Here is a 23,092-nt window from a genome sequence, read left to right on the forward strand (position 1 = left end):
GGAGAGAACCCATTCCCAAAAGTTGTTCTGCACACCCTGCAAGCTCCTTCTGGCATTCACGTGACCCTGCGCTTCACACACACATCGCAGATGCACAAAACATCATTTAAGCCAGGTGGTGGTGAAGCACACCTTAAATCACATCACTCAGGGAGCCAAAGGCAGATCTCTGTAATGAATCTGAGACTAACCCGGTGTCTTAGTTAGGGTTTTACTGCTGTGAACAGACACCTGACCAAGGCAAGTCTTATAAAAAAACAACATTTAATTGGGGCTGGCTTACAGGCTCAGAGGTTCAGTCCATTATCATCAAGGTGGGAGCATGGCAGTATCCAGGCAGGCATGGTGCAGGCACAGCTGAGAATTCTACATCTTCATCCAAAGGCTGCTAGTGGAAGACTGACTTCCAGGCAACTAGAATGAGGGTCTTAAGCCCACACCTACAGTGATACACCTATTCCAACCAGGCCACACCTCCAGATGGTGCCACTCTGAGAATATACAAACCATCACATTTACAGAGTGAGTTCCAGGACAGAAACTACACAGGGCTACAGGGAGGCAGGGCTATAGGGCAACAAGGTTACCCAGAGAAACCCTATATTGAAAAAAAAAAAAAAAAAAACAAGATGAAGAAGATGATGATGATGATTTCAAAAAGTGTTTTAAAGAGCTGGAAACACAAATGGCTAAAGTCAACCCCATAGTTATTTAGAAGTGACTAGCTAGGAGCTGTGAGATGGTTCAGAGGGTAAAAGCACTTGCTGCCTAGCCTGATGACCTGACTTTGATCCCTGGAACCCACATGGTGGGTTTCAGGAGAACCAGCTCCTGAAAGTTGTCCTCTGATCTTCACGATCAAGCTGTGGTAACAGGCCACCAGCTCACTTTGTGCATAATAAACAAACAAACAAACAAACAAATAAATAAATGTATAATTAATTTATTTTCAAGAACCGAATACCAGATTTCACGCTATTGTTTACAGGCAGAATTTGCAAACGGCTAGGACCACAGACAGTATATACAGAGTACTGAGTTGGAGGGCGGAGGGGAAGTGGGGTGTGGACTAGGAGGAAGAAACGCACCCCAGGGGTCCCCCTAACTCAATATGGGGGTTCTTAGCCTGTTTTTATGACACTGGGGTTATGATGGCCAAGCGCTGGTGCAAACCGGGTGTAAGAAAAGGAAAAGGATCTTCGAATTATCTAAATGAAGTATCTGGTTGCTAAGACCCAAATGCCTCCATCTCCCAGCCAGGCTGCAGGCCAGGATTGGGGCAGACGGATCGCTCTTCTAAGGGTCAAGTCCAGCTGCAGAGCCTCGCCATGTGACCTTGCCAGGCTGGGAGTTGTCTTTGGAAGAGGCTGGTGGTGCATCCGAGACTCGCACTTTTCTCTGGGGGAGCAGCACCGCGCCTACCCAGCCAGTGGCCCACCGGTTCCCGGGGTCGCCCCAGCCCCGCCCGGCCGCCGCAGGCTGCGCAGCTCCGCAGGCTCCGGGCCGCGTCCTCCCCGGGCGTCGCGACGTGCTGATTGGCTGGGCGGAGGCGGCGGAGGAGGCAGCGGAGGCGGCGGCGCGAGGAGATCCGGAGCATTCGCCGGCCGGGTCTGCAGAGGCGCCTGGCGCACGGCGCAAGCGGAGCCGCGGTGCTCGCCTGGGACGCGCCAGGGGGTCGCGCGGGCGGGCGGCCGCAGCTTCGGTCGCCATGTGCGCGCAGGTCTGGCTGCTGACCGACCGGCTCATCCGCGAAGACTACCCGCAGGTGCAGATCCTGCGCGCGCTCCGCCAGCGCTGCTCGGAGCAGGACGTGGGTTTCCGGGCGGTGTTCCTGGACCAGATCGCCGTCACCGTCGTCGGCGGCCACCTAGGTGAGCTCAGCCGGGGGAGGGAGGGACGGAGGGAGGGGCGCCGGGGTCCCGTGAGCCAGCGGCTCTCCTCCTTGAGCCCGGCTCCGAGGTAGCTCCTCTTTGCAGCACCCGAGGCCAAGAGTAGAGAAGATGCTTAATTCATTTAGCAGAGGAGTTAATGGGGCATTCACATTCACCTGAAGCTAAAGGCACCAAACCTCACATTGTAGATTCTCCGAGCACAGGTGGCCTGCCAGATTGGATTCCAAAATTTAAAGAATCAACCCAGAATTCACAAAATTGCTCTTAGGCAGATGTTTGGGAAACTTTTCCAGTGGTATGTATGCTCCAGTGATGAGCGCCCTAGGTAGAACACTATTCTCAAACTGGGAGCCTAATTATGGGAGACAGCTGAGAAAGATTGAGATTGTCTCTGGAGGGGAGGGGGCGAGAGGAGACGGTTGATGATTTCCATTAATTTGCCCTCCTCCCAAAGAATGTTTAATTCTGATTCCAAAATAGCCAAGTACTTCCAGGCCTCACCGGTCCCTTCGGTGCCGGGTCCAGGGGGATTGAGGTGGGAGGTTGGGGGGAATGGTTATTATCCCTGCCTATTCAGAGCGTTCTGTTTATTCTTATTATCTTCAATACATGCCTGCTATGTATTGCTAAGCTATCCATGACTTTGGAAACTCGTATTCGCTGGCTTACAGTCTGTGTTCTCCGTAAGCCCTCCGAGGTAGCCAGCTATTTCAGGGGGTCCAGGGCTGAGGAGGGTCGGGCCGTCTTGGATGCTTCTTGGAATGTTATCCATATTTCATCTTTAACTGGTTGAGTAGAGTTCCTTCTGCAAGGGACTCCACATCCTGAGCAGACTATTTACAAGTGAGGTTTTGAGTATGTGTCCCAAAGTGAAATAGCTCAGTTGTACATTGTTCATCCGTAGGTGTATTTAAACCTTTCTAGGTTCAAACTGCATATACTTTTGGAGTAGTATATGCAAGCATTAGACACGCCACATTTCAAGCGGTGTGCTTAAGTGTAAAAATACCATTTCTTAAGTTCGGGTTGCTGAAACCCTCCTGATTGGTTAACGGTGAACGCCATTTCTGAACAGAGAATTTGAAGAACTGGATTCTTCGTACAGCTTTTTTGTTGCCAAACGTCTTGGCTTTGCTTTGTGATGATCACTTTGACTTTGATTTTAGGGTTTGGTTTGGTTTTGCCTTTTCACGGTTAATTTTATGTGTTTTGTCTCCATGTATGTCTGTACACCATGTGCATGCAGTACCCGCAGACGCCAGATGAGGGCATCATATCCTCTGGGAACTGAAGCTATAGTTGTGAGCCACCATGTAGGCTCCAACCTGGGCCCTCTGGAAAAGCAGCCAGTGTTCCTAACCACTGAGCCCTCTCTCCTGCCCCCATCTCTTTGAATCATGTATGTCATATTTAAGTTGAGATTCTCCAAGCTTGAAAAGCTTTGGGTTCCATATTTAAGTGGAATGATCAGTTATATTTTGGTGATCTAAAACCGGTCATTAGTATATACCTGTTTCCACTCCCAAATGAGTGTCCTTGTTTACTTTACAGCTGGTAAAAACATCCTTTTGAGAGATGGTAGTCAGATTTTCCTATCGTTTGTCAGTCTTTACGTGTACATCAGCACTTCTGAAGATGTTCTCTCTGAATGTATAAAACTTCGTGTTAAAGAATCAATTGTAAGAAAAGTGAAAATTAAATCATAATGATTCAGGAAGCATGTAAGCAATTAAGTAGAACTCATGTGTGAAAATGTCTGTTCACAAACTAGTCATTTACAAGAAAATCTATATAGATGCTTGATGGATGGATGGAGAAATTGAAGACAGGTTTTTTGGTGTGTTTGTTTGTTTGTTTGTTTATTTATTGGAGACAGGTCTCACTGGGTAGCCTTGACTGGCCTGGAACTTCCTATGTAGACCAGGCTGGTCTCAACCCCCAAATCCACCTGCCTCTGCCTCCAGGTGCTAGGCTTTAAGTCATGTGCCACCACACCTGGCTCTGTGACGGTTATTTTAACTTAGGAGATCTACCCTAATCAACCTGGATTTGGATGGGGCTGGGGCTGAAGCAATGACCCTCAGGTTACTAAAGCAGTCCTATAGAAAGCCCCCCTTTATACTCTGCTGGCTTAACGTCTTATCTACTTTGTTTTGTTCCTTTGAGAATCTGCACATTGTTTAATCGTTCAGTAAGTGTTTATTTCCCTAAACACAAGTGATCCCAAGACCAAAACGCACGTAACCAATAGTAACAGCTGTAATCACGGAGTCATAGTAATAGGTCCTCACGCCTACGCGCGTGGCTTGTGCTCCGTTCTTATCAATACTCATATACATGAGTGAGGTCATTATGCACATAGCACCAGCTGGGAGTTACAGCCGTACTCAGTGGATCCTGCTGTCTTTTCACGCGCCAGTCAACATTGACTTCACTGTTGTGACTCCTGGGCTTCCACTGAAATATCAGTCTGAGGTCCCCATCTGGTTCCCCCCAGATGGTAGAATTCCATTCATCCCTCAAATCTAGCTCAAGTCACTGGTATCTCCTGCAGTCATTCCTAAGCTCCCTTCTCTATCCCCATGGAGATATCTTCCACCTGCTACCAAACAACATCAGAGTAGCACCCATTGAAACTTTACTATAATTTATCTGTGTACAAGGCCTGTATCCGACCCCTCCCCTATCTAGGATTCTTCAAAAAAGTTTTTTTTTTTTTTTCCATACCCAGTACATCGTAGGCCTTTGGTAATGCTCGTTACCTAGATTGAAGCATGAGGCTTGTACTGTAAAGCGCACAAGGCTTTTGTGGAGTTAGTGACTGTGTTTGGGAGATCATGATGCGATGTGGACGTGTTTGTGGTGAGCTTTTCTGTGAGGACAGGTTTACTAATGACAGTTAAGATCTCTGACCATCCTCCGGTCAGAATTATTAACCAACTCAAGAAAAAGGGAGAGTTATGAAGTCATCATCGGAGACAGAGAAGATGTGTGTGACCTGGCAGAGGGGGCCGTGTAAGCATTGTCTCAGGGAGAGCATGATTCAGCAGTCCTGCCGCTCTCAGAGCTTCAGCTCTGGTGGCCTTCTCTGTTTATTTATTTATGTTTATGCAGCCCTGGGGATTGAAGCCAGGGTCTGTACAGGCTAGGCTGCTAGCGATCTCCATCAGTAGCACCAGTGCTATAAAGTACTTTCTAGGTCAGGTTCTCTTTTATCTGCGGTTAAAAAGAAAAAAAATTGAAATTGGGGCTTTGGTCACGTGTTAGGCAAGCACCTTGCCACTGAGCTACACGACTAGTCTTTTATTTTTTATTTTAAGTCAGAGTCTTGCTTTGTTTCCAGTTTAGGCTGGCCTTGAATTCAAGCTCTTTCCAACCTAGACTATGTGAGACCCTGTTTCAAAAGGAAAGTGCACAGGGGTGGGCTTGGGGCTGGGGCTGATCCCAGGGCTGGGGAGGCAGAGGTAGATGGGTCAGTGTGAGTTCCAGGCCAGTCTGGTCTCCATCGTGAGTTCCAGGCCAGCCAGGGCTACAAGCTGAGTTCCTCAAGACTCCCCCAGCAGCAAGTGACAATTCGGAGACTCTGTGTTGAGGACCAAAGAGGGATGGAGGGTTTTTACTCTCACACCTTTACCATTACATTTTAATCCATGTTTATTCTTCACGGCACTCCGATGTCTCCATTTTACCCAGTTTGTGTGGCAGGTATCCACTAAGCAGGGCGCCACAACGTAGTGTTCTGGAGATATCGAATAGCAAATAGGAGCAGACGTTGTCTTCACCCTCACAAATTTATGTGTCTTGTGTTCTGTCACCAAGTGTCTGCTGACTGTATGTAAGGTGTTGTTCTAGGTGCCTGAATAAAAGTACAGAAGTCACTGCCTCTCCAGGAGATTACGTTCTATATTGGGGTATAATATAAACAAGGTAAGTAAAGGATACAGAGCATTTCTGGAAAAAGCTAAAGTGGTTTGGTTAGGAATGCCCCCCCCCCCCATAGACTCAAGTGTTTGAATGTTTGGCCCATAGGGAGTGGCATTATTAGGAGGTGTGGCTATTAGGAGGTGTGGCTATTAGGAGGTGTGGCTATTAGGAGGTGTGGCTATTAGGAGGTGTGGCTATTAGGAGGTGTGGCTATTAGGAGGTGTGGCTTGTTGGAGTAGGTGTGACTCTGTTGGAAGAGATGTATCACTGGGGGCGGGCTTGGGGATCTTATTAGCTAAAAACCAGGCTGAGTGGCTCACAGTTCTCTCCCAGCTGCCTTGTGGATCAAGATGTAGAACTCTCAGCTCCTTCACCAGCACCATCTGTGTGCCATGCTTCCCACCATGACGGTTAATGGACCAAACCTCTGAAACCAAAAGCCATCCCCAGTGAAATGTTGTCCTTTATAAGAGTTGCTGTGGTCATGGTGTCTCTAAGACAGGAAGAAAGCAGGAGGTGGAGGTGGAGAATGGCAGTATGAGGATGACTAGGGTGGTCTCACCCACAGGCAGAAAAAGGTCAGGAAGTGCGAAGGCGCTTCAATGAGGGGCGATAGGATAAGCATTTAGAGGGCAGTTAGGAATTAGCTGGTTTAGGAAAGTGGCAGTTGTAGGTTCTCCACTGAGGGTCTATGACCTCTCTAACCATGGGTAACTGGCTACAACTATAGTATCAGCCAGGAAGTCCCTCCATTTGAGCAGGCCTTAGTTCCAGTTAGACAGCTGTTAGTTACCCCCAGATAAAGTGGTGCTAGCCCACCCTTGGGACTATCTTGCTGGGCTTTACAGCTGGGCAGGACTATCGGTTGCTGTTCTCCCTTGGCAGCTCGCAGGACGCCCTCCCGATATCACAAGAGCCAGTCCTCAAGGGAAAAGTATGCAGGTCAGGTCCAGCTCCAGTCTTCCAAATCCTGTCTGAAGTACACAGGCTCCTTAGCAATCAGGTCTTACCTTCAAGTTCTGGGAGGCAACCAAGGGCAATGGGAGTAGCCTATGTTGTTTTAGGGGTCTCTTGGAATCTCCTAGTCAAACATTTGAAGGGAGGTTTCCCCCTCCTGGCACATAGGGTACTATGTGGCCTAACTCCATTTGAACCATATAGATTATATATGTGTTTTTAGGTAAGCTCATAAAACAATGTTTTACTATGGCTTTTCCAAAATCCTTAATGTTACTTACCTCTCTGTTCTGGGTTATCCTCCCCTCCCCTTCCTTTCACCCCAGGAAGTTCACTGTTTAGCTGTAGAGAGTAGACTTGTCCAGGGAGGAAAGAGTGTGGACAAGGCCAGTGTGGAAGAACAGAGGGAGTGTGGGGTAGACATGAGAAGAGGCTGAAGGTTGGGGTTGAGATGAGCAGCTACACAGGGCCTTGAGGGTTGGTGGTGGACATTGGCTTCACTCTGGATGATGGAGGGGGTGACAGAGAAAGGATGGGGGGAGGAACAATGCATGGCCATTCCCAGTGAGAGACACTGTAGTGTTTCTGAGCAGAGCAGGGAGCAGAGTGAGGATACAGTCTGCAAGATGGTTTTTGTAAGGGGTTGGCGGAACATAGGAAGGAGTCAAGGGGAAACTAAGGATGGGGGCTTCACTACAGGGGGGGGACTGTGGCTCAGGATGGGGGGCTTCACTACAGGGGGGACTGTGGCTCAGGGTGGGGGCTTCACTACATGGGGGGACTGTGGCTCAGGGTGGGGGCTTCACTACAGAGGAGTGACTCAGGATGGGGGCTTTACTACGGGGGCGGGGGGACTGTGGCTCAGGATGGGGGGGCTTCAACTACAGGGGAGGACTGTGGCTCAGGATGGGGGGCTACACTACAGGGGAGGGGACTGTGGCTAAGGATGGGGGGCTTCACTACAGGGGAGGGGACTGTGGCTCAGGATGGGGGGAGCTTCACTACAGGGGAGGGGACTGTGGCTCAGGATGGGGAGGCTTCACTACAGGGGAGGGGACTGTGGCTAAGGATGGGGACTTTACTATGGGGGGGCTGTGGCTAAGGATGGGGGCTTTACTACAGGGGAGGGGACTGTGGCTCAGGGTGGGGGGCTTCACTACAGGGGAGGGGACTGTGGCTCAGGGTGGGGGGCTTCACTACAGGAGAGGGGACTGTGGCTCAGGGTGGGGACTTCACTACAGGGGAGGGGACTGTGGCTCAGGGTGGGGACTTCACTACAGGGGAGGGGACTGTGGCTCAGGGTGGGGGGCTTCACTACAGGGGAGGGGACTGTGGCTCAGGGTGGGGGGCTTCACTACAGGAGAGGGGACTGTGGCTCAGGGTGGGGGGCTTCACTACAGGAGAGGGGACTGTGGCTCAGGGTGGGGACTTCACTACAGGAGAGGGGACTGTGGCTCAGGGTGGGGGGCTTCACTACAGGGGAGGGGACTGTGGCTCAGGGTGGGGGGCTTCACTACAGGAGAGGGGACTGTGGCTCAGGGTGGGGGGCTTCACTACAGGGGAGGGGACTGTGGCTCAGGGTGGGGGGCTTCACTACAGGAGAGGGGACTGTGGCTCAGGGTGGGGACTTCACTACAGGGGAGGGGACTGTGGCTCAGGGTGGGGACTTCACTACAGGGGAGGGGACTGTGGCTCAGGGTGGGGACTTCACTACAGGGGAGGGGACTGTGGCTCAGGGTGGGGGGCTTCACTACAGGGGAGGGGACTGTGGCTCAGGGTGGGGACTTCACTACAGGAGAGGGGACTGTGGCTCAGGGTGGGGACTTCACTACAGGAGAGGGGACTGTGGCTCAGGGTGGGGACTTCACTACAGGGGAGGGGACTGTGGCTCAGGGTGGGGAAGGTGGCTGTGGCTCACTTATGTGCTGGTCCCTGAGATTCAGTGGAAAGGGAGACGCTGCATCTCTCCATCCTCCAGGAGGACAGAAGATGCGCCCTAGAAGCTAAAATGAGGAGCAGCAAACACATCAATCCTATGTCTAGGGCCAGTGTCCTGAGAGCAGAGGTGAGAAAACAGCTCATCTTAGGAGGGCAAATGGGGAAACAGAGTCACCAGGAAGAGGAAGGCATACAGCTGGACTCAGAAGAAAGAAAGAAAATGTCTCAGTTTGCTTTCCTTTGTTGTGATAAAGACCAAGACCAAAGCAACTTGAGAAGGAACGGCTTTATTTGGCTCACTTCTCAGGTCACAGTCCATCACAGAGAGAAGCCAGGGCAAGAACTCAGGGCAGGAACCTGGAGGTGCTTTCTGGGTCGCTCAGTGTTTTGTTGTTGCCATTATCTTAATATGTGTAGAGATTTGTTTCATTGTTTGTAATTGTGTGTTTGTGTGAGCAGGCACTTGTGACATGTGAGTGTGTGCCATACATGCATGTGAGTGTGTGCCATACATACATGTGAGTGTGTGCCATACATGCATGTGTGTGCCATACATACATGTGAGTGTGTGCCATACATACATGTGAGTGTGTGCCATACATGCATGTGAGTGTGTGCCACACATACATGTGAGTGTGTGCCATACATACATGTGAGTGTGTGCCATACATACATGTGAGTGTGTGCCACACATACATGTGAGTGTGTGCCATACATACATGTGAGTGTGTGCCATACATGCATGTGAGTGTGTGCCATACATACATGTGAGTATGTGCCACACATACATGTGAGTGTGTGCCTGCAGAGGTCAGAGGAATTGCATTACTCTGGAGGGAGAGTTAAAGGCAGTTGCCAGCCGCCCGATGTGGTTGCTGGAGCTGGAACTCAGGTCCTCTGGAAGAACAGTTATGCACTTTTAATTGCTGAGTCATCTCTCCAGCTCCATCACCCGCTTTTTCTATAGCTGCAGACCACTTGCCTAGGGTAGCCCCACCCCCAGTGGACTGGGCCCTCCCACATCAATCACCAATTAAGAGGATGCCTCACAGACTTGCCTACAGGCCAATCTGATGGAGTTTTTTTTTTTTTTTTTTCCAATCGAGGTTCCCTTTCCAGATGACTCTAGCTTGTGTTGGGCTGATAAATTATTACTTGGCACAGAAAGGAAGGCTCACCAGGAGAGGCTGACAAGGGAGTTTAGAGCCCATTGGTGTGGTCGGAGAGGATATAGCAAAGATGAGAAGGAACCGACAGTTGGACAGAAGAAGAAACTGTAAAGGCTGGGAAAGCAGTTAGTGGTTGAGTGCTTGTCCAGCACGTGGGGTTCACATAGCTGAGGTGGTAGGGGTGGGCAGCCATGGAGTCTAGAGTCCAGGGAAATGATATGGGCCTCGAGTGGCTGAATGAAGGACTTGATAAGACTTGTTTCCTGGTTTTTAAAAAGGCCATGTTGGTGAAGTGCTGATGTTGATAGGTGATGGGAAGGTTTGCCAAGTTCTGGGACTCTTGCATTTCACAGAAGGGGAGATAGGTCCAGAGACACAACAAACAGTTAGGCCAACACTCTGGGGGGAAGGCCAGGCCCATTCTGCCTTCATGACAATTTCTTGGGAAGTTTTTCTAAGCCCTTCCTTGGTGCTAGTTCTGATTAGAGTGGACAGAACACACACATTAGCTTCACACCTTCCTTCTGAGCCCAGACACCCTGGGAGCCCCCGTGTCCTGTCGAAGCAGTCCTCCATTCTCCCCCATGCAGAAAGAACCATCCCAAAGCTCCCCTGTCTTCCGCCGTCCCACGAGCCTTGCACAGGGAACCCAGACTATTAACAACAATCGTGTTGGCTTTCTTCTTCATATCCCAGGGATGCTGTCTCACTACCCTCTGTCATTAGAATAGTGGCTATTCTTCAGCTATCTGGAGCCCAACTCCTGGGTCCCTTACCCTCTATAACCATTTGACTGCTGGATTCCACTGCTGCTGCCAGGAGCCCATTATGCTAACACCACACACACACACACACACACACACACACACACACACACACACATACACACACACACACACACCATAAGGCATGGAGAATGAAAACCATGCCCTAAATCTCCAGCTTCCTCCCCTCAGCTGGGTGTATTTGTACTCAGTGCTGGGGGGTTCCCCTCCAGAGGATGCCAACTCACTGATGACAGTCTTAACTTCCCAGACTCCTCTCTCAGCGGTTCTTGAAATCACCGCCTGTTTGGCTGCATGAGCTTGCATTGTGGTCTCAGGGTGTCCTGGGTAAACTCAAACTGAGATTGACCCAAAGAAACTGCCTAATAAAATACCTCCAAATGAGGACAAAGTAATGCATGCACTGAGTCAGACTTCAGCTTCCTGTGAGTTCTGGCAGAGCCAAGGCTGCCTGGCTCACCTTTGTGCCCTGCTTAAAAGGTGTTTCTGCCTCAAGCCAATGGTTCAATAAAGGCTGTACGGAATTAAGAGACCTTGGAAAAGTAGTTCGAGGGAAAGGAAGAGGCCACATGAGTCACTGTGGGTTTCAGGAAGATAGAGAGATGTCTTTGACCGTCTTCCCTCACAGAACCTCAAAGAACAGCGGTGATGGTGATGGGATCTACCCCAGAATCCATGTAACTCCCTCAGGAGAGCTGGCACAGGCAGGGCAGAGCATGGAGAAGTTGAGAAAAGCAGCAAGGATACACACCTGTTGTGCTTTGATGGCACAGCGTCCTCCTGACACAGCACACATGCAGAGGGTGACAGGAATAACTACCCTCCAGAGAGCCAGAATGACCGGCTCTGGAGCTGCAGTGCCAGCCATAGTCACGGGATCCTGCTAAACTACTGTGGCCTTGAAAGGTGCCCCAGTGAGCTCTGCTGTGCTCCCGTCCTCAGTGCCCTCTGTGTCTGCTGTGCTTTGTACATGAAAGGCTTTGGTTTCCCAGTGTACTGGGAGCCAGGTTAGTGCTGAAGTTTCCTTTTGTGAAGCCAGGTGTGTGTGTGTGTGGGGGGGGTATGTGTATATGTGGACTGTGAGTATATGTATGTGGGGGGGGTATGTGGAATGTGTGTGTGGTGTATGTGTATGTGTGTATGTGTGGGGTGTGTATGTGTGTATGTGGGGTGTGTGTGTGTGTGTGGGTGTGTGTGTGTGTGTGTGTATTCGAGTACAGGAGAGGAGAACTGTTCATCCACTTTGTGTAAATGCTAGGGCATTCTTAGGAGACTACCCAACACAGAGCAAATAAGTTATCCTACTTTTCTGCCCTGGGTTATTGTTGGGTAGGGCTCACTATGTAGCCCAGGCTGGCCCCACAGCTATGATCCTCTTGCTTCAGCCTCTGCAATGCTGGGATTCCAAGTGTGCTAGGTAGTTTTTTATCAACCTGACACAAGCTCGAGTATCCTTCCAGGAACAGGGAACCACAGCTGAGAACAGGTCTCTATCACGTTGTCTGTAGGCGAGTCTGTGCGGTATTGTCTTGATTAATGATTGATGTGGAGGCGTGGCCTGGTGTGTGTGTGTGTGTGTGTTGCCACCCCTGAGCAGGTAGTCCCAGTGGCCCTGGGAGGTATAAGAAAGCAGGCTGAGCAAGCCATGGGGAGTAAGGCAGTGAGCAACTTCCCTCCATGGCCTCTGCATCAGTTCTTGCTTCCAGGTCCCTGCCTTGAGTTCTGGCCCTGAATTCCCTCAGTGATAGGCTGTTATCCGGAAGTACAAGATGAAATAAACCCTTTCCTCTCCACGTTGCTTTTGGTTGTGGCTGTTTGGTTTATCACAGCAACAAAAAAAAGCAAGCTAATACAACAGGTGTGCACCAAGCACATTAAAATATCTCCAACTGAAGCAGAATTCAAGAGGAAGGTGGAATCCAGTTACCCATGAATGTAGAAGACGGAGAAAATGGTGTTTCTGTTCCACAATGTTGATTTACCCTCGCCAGGTTGTTGCGTGAACCAGTTTGACGTCTAATGCTTGCCCCCTACTATCTTACTGACTTCTCCGAGTGATTACTTCTTGGTTAGTTTTTTTAACATGGTCTGAGAGATGGAGGGGCCCAGAAGCTGCTCACACACACACACACCCTTCCTCCCCTGCCTCCCTGGGTTAAGAGGATAGTCATGTCAAATCCCTGGTTATCTGAGGGCGAGGGCAGCTCTCTTTCTTATCACCATAGCCAATCAGAATCCATCCTCCAGTTCACACCGGTTCTCCATTCCCTTGGCTTGAGGCCAGCAGGCCACGATGAGGATGTGAAGGAGCCTGGGAAAGGTGACGAGTTCAGTAAGCTGTATCCCTGCATTAGGCTTAGCAGGGAGTTGATGCCAATGGTGAAAATTACCTATGTGGCTAAAGGTCTCACAGTGTGAAGAGACTGAGCAAGCATGTGAGGAATGGTCCAGAGCAGGAGCGTCAGAAATGTCAGAGGACAAAGATGTTTGACCATCCCTTAGTATTTGCAGGTGATTGTTCTAGAGCCTTCTGTCCCATATCAAAAGCCAAGGATGCTCCAGGCCCTAACATGTCACCTGCGAGTGTGCTTCTGTACGTCAGCACACCTCCAGGTCACTTACAATACCCAATGTAGTGTGAACATTGTGTAAATGATTATGGAGTCTTTGTAAGTTTTTTAAGGTGGGTTGGGTTTGAACTCAGGGCCTTTTATATAATTGGCGAGTGATCTACCACTCAACTATACCCCCAGCCCTGGAGATAGTTGCTATATTGTAGTGGTATTGTCTAATGAATAATGTCAAGAAAAAAGCCAAAACATTTTCAATATGGACATGAATTAAGATTTTTTTTTTAGTACTTTCCATTTGCAGTTGGATCCATTGATGTGAAACCTGTGGTTACATGGAGCTGGTATAACCCCAAACCCAACATGTCCCCCTTGTACAGGGCTAGACAGCAACCTAGGCAAGCACCTGACCTGTGCTCAGGCCTGGCAGAGCCTTTGGGGTTCCACTTTAACCCATTGCATTCTTCATTTATTAAAGGCTTCAGTGGGGATGAGCCAGGCCCAAAGATTTACAGTTGGAGGAGAGAGATGAAGTCCTGGTAAGACTTCCCAGGTGTCTGTGCGCTGCTCGTAGCGGCTGTGCTCTCTCTGTGCACTGTGGTTGGTATTCCCAGAGATGGACGGAGTTCTGTACTTCCTGTGTAGAAGTCTGTGTGTCCGTGGCTTGTGCTGGGGTTTGAAAGCTCGATGCTTCTCTCGCTTCTTGCTTCTCTAAATGGCTTTTCTGTTGCCAAGCTATTTTCTCATTGTGTGGTTAAAAACAATGTCCTACCTTGCTTTTTGGAATATCTGTGCCATGACAGTGTCAGTGCCTTGTGTGTGTGACATTTGGTTGATTTGTCAAGCATCTTTGGTCTCTGTCTCACTGCGTGATTATGTGCTGGGCTTCCCTATCTTTTTCTCTGTTTTGATCAGTGCGGTTACCTTTCCTTTTCTTCCAACTTTACCTCATCCCCACTTCTCCAATACTTGTTCCAGGGGCTAAAGGGGAAAAGGATTTTTTTCAAACTGCAGGAAAAGCAGCTTTAAGCAATCCTGTTGCTGGTGGCCAAATGAACCTAACCCGGCTGCTTTTTTACAGATGAATCCTTGAGACAGTTCTACCTGCTAGGCTCACAGCATCAGCAGAAGTGCGTGCGGAGGGAAAAAAATGTGACTTACTAACTGTCCCTCTACATCCACACCTTTAAAAAAATAACCAGTAAATTATTTGGAATGGCTGACTTTCAAGTTAGAGCCCCACGGTCCTTTTTGTGGACGGCTTGCTTTTTGTTTGGTTGGGTTTTTTTTTAATTTATTTATTTATTATATGTAAGTACACTGTAGCTGTCTTCAGACACTCCAGAATAGGGCATCAGATTTCGTTATGGATGGTTGTGAGCCACCATGTGGTTGCTGGGATTTGAACTCTGGACCTTTGGAAGAGCAGTCGGCGCTCCTAACCACTGAGCCATCTCTCCAGCCCTTGGTTGGGTTTTTGTTTTTGAGATTTTTCTTTGTCTTTCTCAGCTTAGAACTTCGATCTTTATATAGTAATAATATCATTGCCACGTAGCCCAAGCAACCTTCGAACTCTTTTTCCTACTGCCTCAACATCCCGAGGGCTGAGAGTGTAGGCGTATGCTCCCATGCCTAGTTTAGGAGATGCTGTGCAGCACTTTTGCAAGCTTAGGAGGCCCTTGAACTCAGGCCCTCATACGAGGTCAGTAAACACCCGAGCACTGAGCAACACCCACACCTGAGTCCTCACTGGAGAAAGTGACCTCGCTTGCACTTGGTTTTTGGTTATATATTATATTTAAGCCCATAAGCTGGGTCTGTAGTCCGTACTTTAAGGTTTTCTTTAGGGCAATTGGAAGATGCTTTGAGGAAGTCTTGAAATCCAATTTTCATTGCTTCACATAGTCTGTGCCCTGCCTCCCTCCCTCCATCCCAGGTGCCCTGTACCCTGTAGATGCTCAGTGTCTGGAGTCAGACAAACCCTGGGGTGTCAGGGCTGAGAGTCACCAGGCAGTGTGCATAGCCACCTCTACCCCGGCATTCTCTCTATGCCATGTTCCAGTGCCCGCTCCATTCTAAAGGTATGGAGGAGTAAAGGAACTTGGTGAAGCCCAGATCCATCTTCCTGCTGCTCCTGTCCAATTCAACAAATACCAAGTGCCAACTAGGCACCGGGCACTGCTCCAGGGACTGGAGTCAGCACAAAACAGACAAAAAGCATTTCAAGGCTAGCTCTGCCTCTTGGTGTCATGCAAGGCAAGCCAAAGAATTCTCCGCAGAAGTTCTTCAGTAACGTGTTGGCTGCTCAGAGTCCTCTGAATCTTCACATCACGTTGAGGCCCTGGTTAGCCCAGAGTCAAGCAGACAGCCTCAGATCTTTCCACTTGTGTACGTTACAGTATCTTCTAAGTGTTATTTAATGAATATTGACTTCAATATTTGTTAAGTATTGAATTGATTTTTTGTAGACATTTTAAACTTTGGTTTGTAATAATATACACATGAGGCTGGGCATGGTGGTGCACACCTTTAATTCCAGCACTTGGGAGGCAGAGGCAGGCGGATTTCTGAGTTCGAGGCCAGCCTGGTCTACAAAGTGAGTTCCAGGATAGCCAGGGCTACACAGAGAAACCCTGTTTCGAAAAACCAAAATAAAATAAAATAAAATAAAATAAAATAAATAAAAAAATATATATGTATATGTGTGTATATATATATATATACACACACATACATACACACACACACACATGTGAAAAAAAAAGCATTCTGGAAAATTTAGATAAAGAGAGGGAAAAAAAAAGGCTGGTCATAGGTGCCCATGACAATAACCCTGTTATAGGGGTGCTAAGGCAAGAGTATAGTGTAGTGTAGTGTAGTGTAGTGTAGTGTAGTGTAGTGTAGTGTAGTGTTGCTGCGAGGCAAAGCCACATGGGCTACATAGTGAGGTCAGCTTGGGCTACGTAGCAAGACGAGAGAGAGAGAGAGAGAGAGAGAGAGAGAGAGAGAATTTGTAACCCTATTCTCAAAATGTGTATTTCTTTTCCTTTTCCCCAACCTGCATCTGTTTACATAGTTGAGTTCATAGTGAGTTGGTTAAGCCAAGCTGGGAGTTGAACCCAGACATTGCACATGTTAGGCAAACACTTTACATAGCAGATCTAGAGTCCTAGTTCTCCATCTAACACTGACATTTGCATATGCAAAATGTAACTGTATGTTCATAAAGATTGTTTAGCTGAGTGTGGTATAGCATAAGCCTGGAGTCTCAGCCCCAGAGGCAGAGGATCAAGAGTTTGATCTAGTCTGGGCAACATCATAAGATCCTATTTTAAACAAAATGAAACAAATGATAATAGGAAGTGGTCACACATAATGATCTAGCCAGTAGATTTTCATGAGGCTCAGTCATTGAAGAGTGTAGGGATTCCAAAAGCAGGCAGCACTGATGCCCTCCCGAGCCACTGGCCCTAGAGCAGTCCCCGCCTCAGGGGAAGCAGGGCCTGACTGCAGCTGTGCCATGGACTCTTCTAACTTGTGCCAATCTTGGTGCGTTGCAGTCTCTTCCCCTCTGTTCGTTACTTGTATCATAATCACGCTCTGCCCATTTGCCGGAGGACTGTGCTGTCTACCGCTTTCTTGCACCATATACCAGCACACACCACCATGCCCATGCGGCAGTTTTGAGGCTCTTTTCTGGCCAGATAAACTCTGGAAGCACTTCTTCCAGTTGATAAACCACTGCCGAGCACTGAGCTTACTCTAGCCCTTGCTTGCAGGCCTGCAGCTGAGCCAGAAACCCCTGACCACCTTCCCCGACGTGGTGGTTGTTCGAGTATCCACACCCTCTGTCCAATCGGATAGTGAGATCACCATCCTGAGGCACCTGGAGAAGCTGGGCTGCCGCTTGGTCAACCGTCCTCAAAGCATCTTAAACTGCATCAACAAGTTTTGGACATTCCAAGAGCTGGCTGGACATGGGGTCCCCATGCCAGACACCTTCTCCTATGGTGAGTCTCCTGAAAATAAACTTATAACTCCTTCCCAAAATACTGATGTCTCTCTTCTCTCTCTAAGAAACTTGCTGTGACTCTGGTTGCTTTTCCCCCGAGTCTGTTTACCTTTAGGGGATTGGCATATTAAATGCTGGCCAGTCCTTCTGTGTGGACTGCCTTGACCACTCTCTGTTTGTAGTCATTTGATAAATATGGACCAGCCACTGTAAGAGGATGTGTTACTCAGTGTTCTATTGCTGTGAGGAGACACCATGACCAAGGAAGCTCTTATAATAGAAAGCATTTAAGTAGGGGCTTGCTTACTGTTTCAGAGATTTAGTCCATAATCATCTTGGTGGGGACCATGGCAACAGGCATAGTCCTGGAGAAGTAGTTGAGAGCTGTATCTTGATCCACAGGCAAGGAAAGAGACTGGGCCTAGAATGGGCTTTTAAAGCCTCAAAGCTGGGGCTGGAGAGATGGTTCAGTGATTAAGAGCACTAACTGCTCTTCCAAAGATCATGAGTTCAAATCCCAGCAACCACATGATGACTCACAACCATCTGTAATAAGATCTGATGCCCTCTTCTGGTGTATCTGAACACAGCTACAGTGTACTTATTTATAATAATAAATAAACATTTAGAAGAAAAAAAAAACATCAAAGGCTACCATAGTGACACTTCCTCCAACAAGACCACTTCCTAATCCTTCAAATCCTGTCAAAGAATTTCTTCCACTCTCTGGGGGGCTAAACATCAAATATATGAACCTTTGGGGAGACATTCAAACCACCACAAAATTGTCCTAGAACAGTCCTGCCCCTAAGGCATTCCCAGGACAGCAAAAACGAAGGGCCGCAAAAATACAGGCAGTTTCTATGCAGTGTGGTCAATGTTCAGAGCCTTAGGTGGTACAGGAGTCCATAGGAGAGCTTCGAGTGCAATGATTAGCCATTGAGGACCACTTCCTTGAAGAGGTAGCATCATCTAAGCTAAAGATAGCCTGTGAAAAGAAGGGCCTTGGAATAGAGAGCGGAAAAAGAACCAGAGGTGAAGAGAACCTAACTAGCTGGTGGTATCGCCGGCAGTTACAGAAGGCTAAGGGTGCACAGAGAGTTGAAGACTGGAAAGATAAGAAGATGCAGGCAGCATGCTGCATGCCAACAAGATAGCTAACAGGAGGCTAAGAGGAGGCTTCTGATGCCTACTCAGAGTCACTCTGCAGATCATGTTGGCCACCACAGGGAGAGTGAATGACATGAGACAAAATAGAGGCAGGGTAGGTAGTGGTAGGCATCTTCAATGAGGGAGGAATGGTGAGCAGATTCAGGAATTGTGAATGCAACAGATAAAATAGAGCGGAGTAACTGACTGTGTATAGAAAGTGTGGGAAGGAATGGAGGTGACTAGGTTCTGTCCTGGGTCAGTAGATGCCAAGAGGAAGAAGTAAACTGGGTATGAGGGTGAGTGGCTGGCAGGGGACGATTTCAGTGGAGACTTGGTGTGTTTGCGACGTTTACAGTCTGTGTGAGGGAAAATGCTTGGGGAGCAGTGAGCAGTGAACCCAAAGCTTGCAAAAGGCTGGGGACGAGGATTCAGAAGCCCCTCTTGTGCCAAGTGACGTGAGAGACACAGCAGGTTACTCAGTGTGGACATGCAGGATGAAAGAACAGAGCTCTAAAGGGTCCAGTTAAAGGGTTTAGACTGCTTCTGCTAAAGTACTAAACAAGTTAAGATTAATTATAAGACTATAACTATCCAGACTCCAACCTTATCGGAGGCTTGAGAAGAAGTAAATATTACTTGGGTATGCAGGAAGTGTAGGCAGTCAGCTTCCAAAACTATAGAAATGACAGAGACAGCTGGCTGCCTGGACAGCCCCCTAAAAAAAGTTCTCTGTAAAGTTGGAGCATCCATCTTCAGCCTTCTGACCCAGAATGAAGGACTGCTTGCCCTATCTTGGCAAAGCTCAAAATGAGCTGTGTGTGGTGGTGCATGCTTGTAATCCTGGCACCTGGGAGGTGGAGGCAGGAGGATTATAAGTTTGAGGTCAGCCTGGGCTACAAAGTGAGATCATCTCATTAAAAAAAAACCAGAAGAATAAAACATAAACTAAAGTGGGGGGAGGGAATCTTTTACGGAATGGAAGAAGAAGAGCCTATAAAAGGACCTGGACAGATGCCCAGGAGAAGGCAGACACGAACCATACCTGTAATGTGCAAGGTGGGATAGAGGTGTCACAGAAGCCAGTGGGAAAGATGGCGTCATCAGAAGCCCACGTGTCTCCTCAGAACAAGAAGACTCCTTCCGCTCAGTGATGAGGAGAGGAGCCATCAGAGGAGGCTTACAGAAGTGAAGGCCGAAGGAGTGACTGAAATCTGTAACTTCTGAGCAGCTTGATGAGGGGGTTATAGAATTGAAGTCAAGGGAGGTGAGGACCCAGCAGCAGGACTCCACTTGCTTAGGATGGGAGCAGTTGAGCCTCTGAGGAAACTAGAACAGAGGAAGTAGAAAGGAGATCAGAAAAAGAATGCTTTGATAGTATGAGACCTCTGAGGAAGTGACAAGCAGGTTCCCACTTCCTTGTTGGCCATCAACAGGCTGCCAATCACAGGCCCTAGAGTCTGCATACTCTTCCTTGCTACCTGGCCCACTCCACAGCACAGCACCTTGCTCCTTCAAGGCCAACAGAAAATGCTCTCAAGTCTTGTTTCCTCTTAAAGGGTTCTCCTGTTTAGAGCAGGCCCATCAAGAATTAGTGCTCTCCTCACCTCTGATAGGCTCAAGGTTAACAGACTATTAATGTAATCCCAAGAGTGATAATCTATGCTCCCGTAAATTCAATGGCCTCTCTCCCACTCAAGAGAAGAGATCCCATAAAGGAGTTCACCAGGAGGGGTAGGTAGAAGTCTGGCAGACCATCCTGGAGTTCTGCTACCATGGCCATTGTGAAGGACCCAACTGTAGGGTGCCATGAGGATTACCACAGCAGGTGTGGATAGAGGCTTGATGCTGGTAGTCGCCTTCCTCTGGTCCCACCTTGCACATTACAGATGTGGTTCGTGTCTGCTGGGTTTGGATGGATTTCATCAGCACATTCTACACGGGCAAGTGCTGGGCCAGCCTCTGCCCCGTTGCCAACACTTTATTGATTCTTGCCTTTTCTTGGCAGGTGGGCACGAAGACTTCTCTAAAATGATCGATGAAGCTGAGCCCCTGGGCTACCCAGTGGTGGTGAAGAGCACACGGGGGCACCGGGGTCAGTGGCACTGCTGGGTTCGCTGGGAGTGGACATGGGGGGTCAGTGCGTGTAACTGCAGTTCTGAGGCACAGGGGTGCTCTACACACTCAGTGTTCCGGCTGCTCTGTCAATCCCCTCTGTCCTTCTGTCAGACGCCTACCTCTCCTCAACGACTGCAGCTGGCGTAGATTCTCAAGTCCATAGCCAGAGCATCTGCTCTTTCTTTTAAGTAGATTCTCGGAAACAGAGCTGCTCTCTCTTGCTGAACACCCTCCCAAGTCCCCTGCTAGTGGTACCTGATAGACTAAGCCCATGTTGCTCATGGAGCCATGATCTGTGCAGGCAGCCTTCTTCATTCCAGGCTGTCCTTAGTCACCAGAGAGACCATGTACATTCTGTCCCACAACCATCTGCTCTCTTGACTTCACTAGCTCTGTCTTTGCTCATCTGCTCAGGCCAGCTCCTGACCTCATTTCTTCTATCAGCACACCCCTGGGCTTCCTCCCCCCCCTTTTTTTTTCCTTCAGACAAAATCAGTCATTCTTCCCTTTTGTGTCTGTAGCATTTTGCTCTTCTAGTACAGGGCTACATTGCTCGACAGTTCTAGCTTTAAATGATGCCCAGGATGGGAACTAGGTCCTGAGCATCTGATATAAGGCAGCGGTTCTCAACCTTCCTATCCTACGACCCTTTGATACCGTTCTTCATGTTGTAGTGACCCCCAACCTTAAAGTTATTTTTGTTGCTACTTCATAACTGTAATTTTGCTATTATTATGAATCATAATGTAAGTATATATTTTCCACTGATCATAGACGACCCCTGTGAAAGGGTCATTTGACCTCCAAAGGGGTTTTGACCCACAGGTTGATAACCTCTGCTATAAGGCCTGCTACAGTGCTCAAGGCTGAGGAAGGGTGCGACAGAGGTCTCGGCAGGAGAGAATAGTCTCCCTCTCCTGTAATAGTGGTATGTAACGCAGGTGGAATAGCACACTTGGGATCAAGGCTTCTGGAGCAAAATGCAGCATCCTAAACAGATACATGCTGAGCCTCGCTGTGCTGTAGGGTCTGATGTAGACATTCAGAGAACAGTCAGTGCTCTCAAGCTCATATGTTAGATAGTGCAGACGGTCACATTGCAGGGTTTGTGAACAGATAACATCCACAAGCTCCTCTGAGATTGAAGAACAGAGGAGCTCACTCAGCCATGTGGGTTTGGGAATGAAATGTGATCCTCGGCAAGACCATCTGCTGCTCTAACCTCTCCATCTCCTCATTTCTGTTTTTAAATATGGGCTATTCTATTCCATTAACACACCACACTCATAAAATTCTATCTTTCCCACTCCCCTCTGTCTTTTTGTCTGTCTGTCTGTCTGCCTGCCTGCCTCTCTCTCTCTCTCTCTCTCTCTCTCTCTCTCTCTCTCTCTCTCTCTCACACACACACACACACACACACACACACACGTTTAGATACTCCGTAGTGAACATTAACTGCACGCCTCCTGTCACCTGCCACTTGGACATCTTCAAATAACTTGCTTCCTGTCCCCAAATTTCACTGGGTGTCTGGGATTCCGTCATTTCAGGAATAGTTGAACATTACATCTTGTTTTATTTTTATGGTACTGAAGACTGAAGCCAGGGCTTTTAGTGTGCTTGGTAAACATTGTACTGCATTCCAGCTCTGAATACTGGCTATGCTTTGGAGAGTTGCGCACACACACACACACACACACACACACACACACACACACACATCGAGCCCGTGGAAAGGCATTAGCATTCTCCTCTGTCACACTCCACCTAACAGCTTGTAGGCTAATCAGAAAGCTCAAGTTTTTCAACTTGCCTGGCAGCCAGCAGACCAGCAAGGTGCACAGGATCTCTGCCTGTTATGTGGGTGCTGGCATTCAAACTCAGGCTCTCAGGACTACACAAGTGCTCTTATTCACTGAGCCATCTTTCTGCCCCCCAACCCCAATTTTTATTTTATTTTATTTTTTTAAGATTCTAGAGCTGTTCTACTCCCCTTGTGGTGGATAGGAAACCTAGGGAAAATACTTCCTTTCCATTTTTGCCTAAGAGAGGGCTCAGTTGTGCATGCCCATGTCGGGTTTGCAGGGCAAGCCTGTTGGGATGCCGCTCCGACTTGTTCACTGAGATGCAGCTAGAGAGCAGGGGCTGGAGGACAGCAGGAGCACGGGTGACTCCAGGAGCAAACTTGAGAGTCACAGAGGAATGCTCTCCCAGAGGGCCACAGGACAGGAGCCATTCTCTGTGGAATCAAGTGAGGATGGCCAAATAGCAAATTTCATTCACTTAGAAGGAAGAAACAGGGAACTGGGAAGATGGCTCTGTTGGCAACATGCCTACTGAGTAAGCGTACAGATCTTGGCTTGACTCCCCAGCACCCACATAGGAAGCTAAGTGTGGTGGTGCATGCCTGGAACCTTCATTCTGAAGAAGAGAGGCAAGGGGGAATAATTGATTTTGCCTAATTGGTGATCTCCCGGTCCCAGTGAGAAAAGCTGTGTCAACAAAATAATGTGGAGGAGCTGAGGAGAGGGTGGAGGTGGCTCAGTGGATACATCACTTCTGGTTCAGACAGGAGTAC

The 23,092-nt window shown here is 48.6% G+C and overlaps 1 protein-coding gene across 3 annotated transcripts in view; it reads left to right on the plus strand.

Annotated features, from left to right (window-relative positions):
- The first annotated feature begins 1,297 nt into the window (after window positions 1–1,297).
- The window catches only part of Rimkla (ribosomal modification protein rimK like family member A), a 29,519-nt gene continuing 7,724 nt past the window's right edge, over window positions 1,298–23,092 (plus strand). The window contains exons 1-3 of one of the 3 annotated variants that reach the window (XM_085839016.1): window positions 1,298–1,871; window positions 17,015–17,245; window positions 20,405–20,491. In XM_085839016.1, coding sequence (XP_085695142.1) covers window positions 1,709–1,871; window positions 17,015–17,245; window positions 20,405–20,491 — 481 coding nt within the window. In that variant the 5' untranslated portion in view covers window positions 1,298–1,708. The remainder of the gene's footprint in view (window positions 1,872–17,014; window positions 17,246–20,404; window positions 20,492–23,092) is intronic. The other 2 variants (XM_085839017.1, XM_021161481.2) reach the window with 2 other exon arrangements.

The sequence above is a fragment of the Mus caroli genome, unplaced genomic scaffold (genome assembly GCF_978045245.1).
Source record: "Mus caroli unplaced genomic scaffold, Mus_caroli_1 scaffold_6, whole genome shotgun sequence".
Classification (NCBI taxonomy): Eukaryota; Metazoa; Chordata; class Mammalia; order Rodentia; family Muridae; genus Mus; species Mus caroli.